The 3,515-nt window shown below is 30.1% G+C and overlaps 1 protein-coding gene across 1 annotated transcript in view; it reads left to right on the top strand.

Annotated features, from left to right (window-relative positions):
- The window catches only part of LOC107648274, a 4,094-nt gene extending 1,715 nt beyond the window's left edge, over positions 1-2,379 (top strand). Inside the window, exon 3 of the mRNA XM_016352207.2 lies at positions 1,759-2,379. Coding sequence (XP_016207693.1) covers positions 1,759-2,219 — 461 coding nt within the window. The 3' untranslated portion in view covers positions 2,220-2,379. The remainder of the gene's footprint in view (positions 1-1,758) is intronic.

The following is a 3,515-nucleotide window of genomic DNA, read 5'->3' as shown; positions in this document are numbered from 1 at the left end:
CCTCCTTATAAAAATAATTGGTACACATGAACAAAGCTTAGGTAAGAGACAAAGAACAGATAATGAACTACTAAAATTTGAGTACTTTTAATTAGTCTCCTTTTTAATTAGGTATAGATTAAAAAAATATATACAGCTCAACAAATATTAAATACTAAACTGTACAAACAAAATTTTACAGTTTATGAGTGTCTCTTAAATTTATTTCACACTGTTTATTCACAGTTTCAGCAAATTGATGGAATTCATCCAATACCGGTCATATTTGTATCTTTATTCTTTTGTGATGGATTTGTGCACAGTGTGAAACTGTGAGCCAAATAGCAAGCTTTAAAAAATATTTCTCAAAAGATAAATTTTGTCCTTTTTTTTCTAGTATTACCAATAAAAATATTTATTAAGAATATAAAAGAAAACAATTGCCAATTACTGTTCTAACAAAATTTTTTTTATGTATTTAATGTCATTGTAAACTTCAAAATCTCATATTTGTTGTAATAATTTTTCATTTCTAAATCTTAAAAAAATCTCGTTAGAATATTTGTAAACAAAATATTTTTTATTTTGTGAAATTAATTCATGAGACCACGGCTAGTAATATATATCACATCATAGCTACTAGAATATCTGTGTATGTAGTTGTAAGAATTTCAAACCCGAAATAAATGAGTTGTTCTCCAATATTTGCACAAAAATTTCAGACAGGTTGATTTCCTTATCAATCACCAATTTATTGAAGGCTATTTTAGATGGAACTAATTGATGAGCTTTTGTCATTTTCCAACGTCCTATTTGGTAATTGCTGTGTCACTTGCAAAAAATAGGTAGTTGTGTATTGGCAGGGATTACCTGCTGCTCGTTCTTAGTAGTAAATAGTAATAGACTATTCATAAATTGTGAGCGAGGTGCCGTTTGGCAGCATTTGAAAGTTCAGAGCTGCATTATTGACGCCACATCAACATAAATGCTCTATTTATGTTCAAGGCTATGCAAAGTACCCAAGTAGGCTATAGTGTCTGTCTCCTATTGATGCCATCCATTCAATTAGACGGGATCGGACCAATTTGGATACCAAGCCATCATCACAATTTTGATGTTATTTTTTCTCACTTTAACACAATGAAAAGTTATGTGTATATATATATACCCCTTTTTGTAACACTTTTCTTCCGATTTTAATTTTTAAATCATAATTAGTATGCAATAGAAACTTTTTTTTATAAAAATAAAACTTAGAAGTGATAAAAAGAGAGAGACATATATAGAATACAAAATACAGTTATATTAAGTTATATTAAGTGTATATCAAAATTTGACATTAAAAGTAATTAATAATTTAAAATATATATTAAAAATAAGTTAAATAACATATATTTATATAAAACAAAATAGCATTTTGTACGAAATAATACACATGAGATTAGATAAACATAACAACACTTAGCCGTTTAATACCAATTTGGTGTATTAAACCAAAAACCATGTTCGAAGCATTTATATCACGAAAGTATGTTGTTCCTAATTTCCTATGTCACATGCTCACGTGCTAAGTGCTACTAACAAATGTTGTATCAGAAAAAGAATAAAAATGCTGTTTGATAAAATTTTTCTTAAAGTTTTAAAAATTAAAAAAACATCGAAAGCTAAAAATAAAAATATCTTAAAGGAGTGAAGATATTATTATAAGTATATAACAGAATGCATTCAATTAATCTAGAGTTATTAATAGTTTGGGTGCTGAGGAGAAAAGTGTTGCAGGGTTTTATAACTCGGCCATTATCAACAACCACGTGATGAAAGGAGGGGAAAGTCTATGGGAGCTGGCGAAGAAGACATATGGAGCATTTGCAACCTCCAAGAACAACAAGAAGCACTTCACAGACATGGCTGACACGAACTTCCTCATGTGCAAGGCCATAGACAACCCCAGCCTAACCTCATCTTCAGCTCTTAGAACCTCCATCATGTCGGTGTTCGAGGACGCGGTGGTGGATGACAGCACCGAGATGCAGCGCCATGTTGGGGTGGAGGACTACATGGGGTGTGCTTCGGTGCATGGTGTGGGCCCCTCCATGGGGATCTTTGATACCATTAGAGATGGAGGCTTGGATTGTGTGTGCGTGTACCCTGCGCCATTGCACTCCAGGGAGCAGATGCAAGACCTTGTTAACAACATGAAGGCTATTCTTATTGAAGCTGGCAAGACCTGCCAGCCATAGGCATAATAATCCATCCATGTATCTCACAAACCCACTCTATTATTACCTATTTACCTATTATTGGTGTTGTATGTTCTTTCTTCATCCATTTTCACGCTTCTTCTTACTAGCTACTTGCCTTTTCAGTTTCTCTCTTCTCTCTAATTTTTCTTTCTTGAGGGAAAAAAAAAAAAGTTCCTGAATTGTATTTGATATGAAGTCTTTTTTCAAATATAATTTATTAAAGTTAACTTTAAATTAAAATATATTTTTTGTAGCAACTATACTTGATAAATTAAACTTTTCTGACATGCTATGTATGCTTTAATTTTTATAGAAGAATGTTAGGTAACAATAACTTTTGTGTTTTGTAATCATCAATTAGTTATTAATAATATTTTTTAATGATATGAAATTACATCCAATAATAAAAGATCATAACTTTTCTATTAATAGTTAAGTGTTGATCATAAAATACAAAAGTTGCTAGCTAGCCCTATACTTTTTCATTTCGATATATATATATATATATATACGTATCAGTCGTTCCCTTTTCTCAATTGCACATATGTACATACATCATTATTTATCCTTACATATATTATTTATACATACATGTATTTATTACAATCAACCATGCACATTCTTTGCCACAATGCATATGACAATGACACTGGCATATTTCTTAATGTAATATTAGTTAGTTACGCCCAATCATGCTCTTCTTTTTGATAGCGTAGCAGTTTTAGGATAATAATAAATAACTTTGTAATAAAACATTAATACGGAAGAAAAAGAATTTAAATGAATCCGAAGAAGCTGTTTAGCATCGTTTTCCACTGATGATGGAGGAATATTGATCGCTTATCACTCTTTTTGAATGAAGATGGTAAATATATATAAAATTGAGATACAAATAGGCTTTATCAAAATAAGGCCAGCTCAAACAATTTCTTTTATATATATATATATATATGTGGTGAGGTCTCTGGTGGCTTAATAATAGATGGCTAAACATGGCCAAAAGGTTGATTAGCCTTTCAATAGATGACATATGACAAAGAATTTATTCATCATACATTTAAAGGAAATGTTGAGTGTAGTAAGTGCCATAAATTATTGATGGCAAAAAGGAAAATGTAATGCAAAAAAACTGTTTTTGTTATTTGAAAATAAAAAGATTAGAATATATTAAAAAAATATACCTTCGTAGCTTTTTGTTATCAATTATTTTAATTTTTTTTTGTTTTGTTTTATAATTTCGTCCGCTTTCAATTTTTTTCCAATGTAGTTATTGCTCTTGAAAAATTATTTTAA

The sequence above is a fragment of the Arachis ipaensis genome, chromosome B06 (assembly GCF_000816755.2).
Source record: "Arachis ipaensis cultivar K30076 chromosome B06, Araip1.1, whole genome shotgun sequence".
NCBI classification, from domain to species: Eukaryota; Viridiplantae; Streptophyta; class Magnoliopsida; order Fabales; family Fabaceae; genus Arachis; species Arachis ipaensis.
Note: the sequence above shows the minus strand (reverse complement) of the source record. Positions and strands in the feature narration are given on the sequence as shown.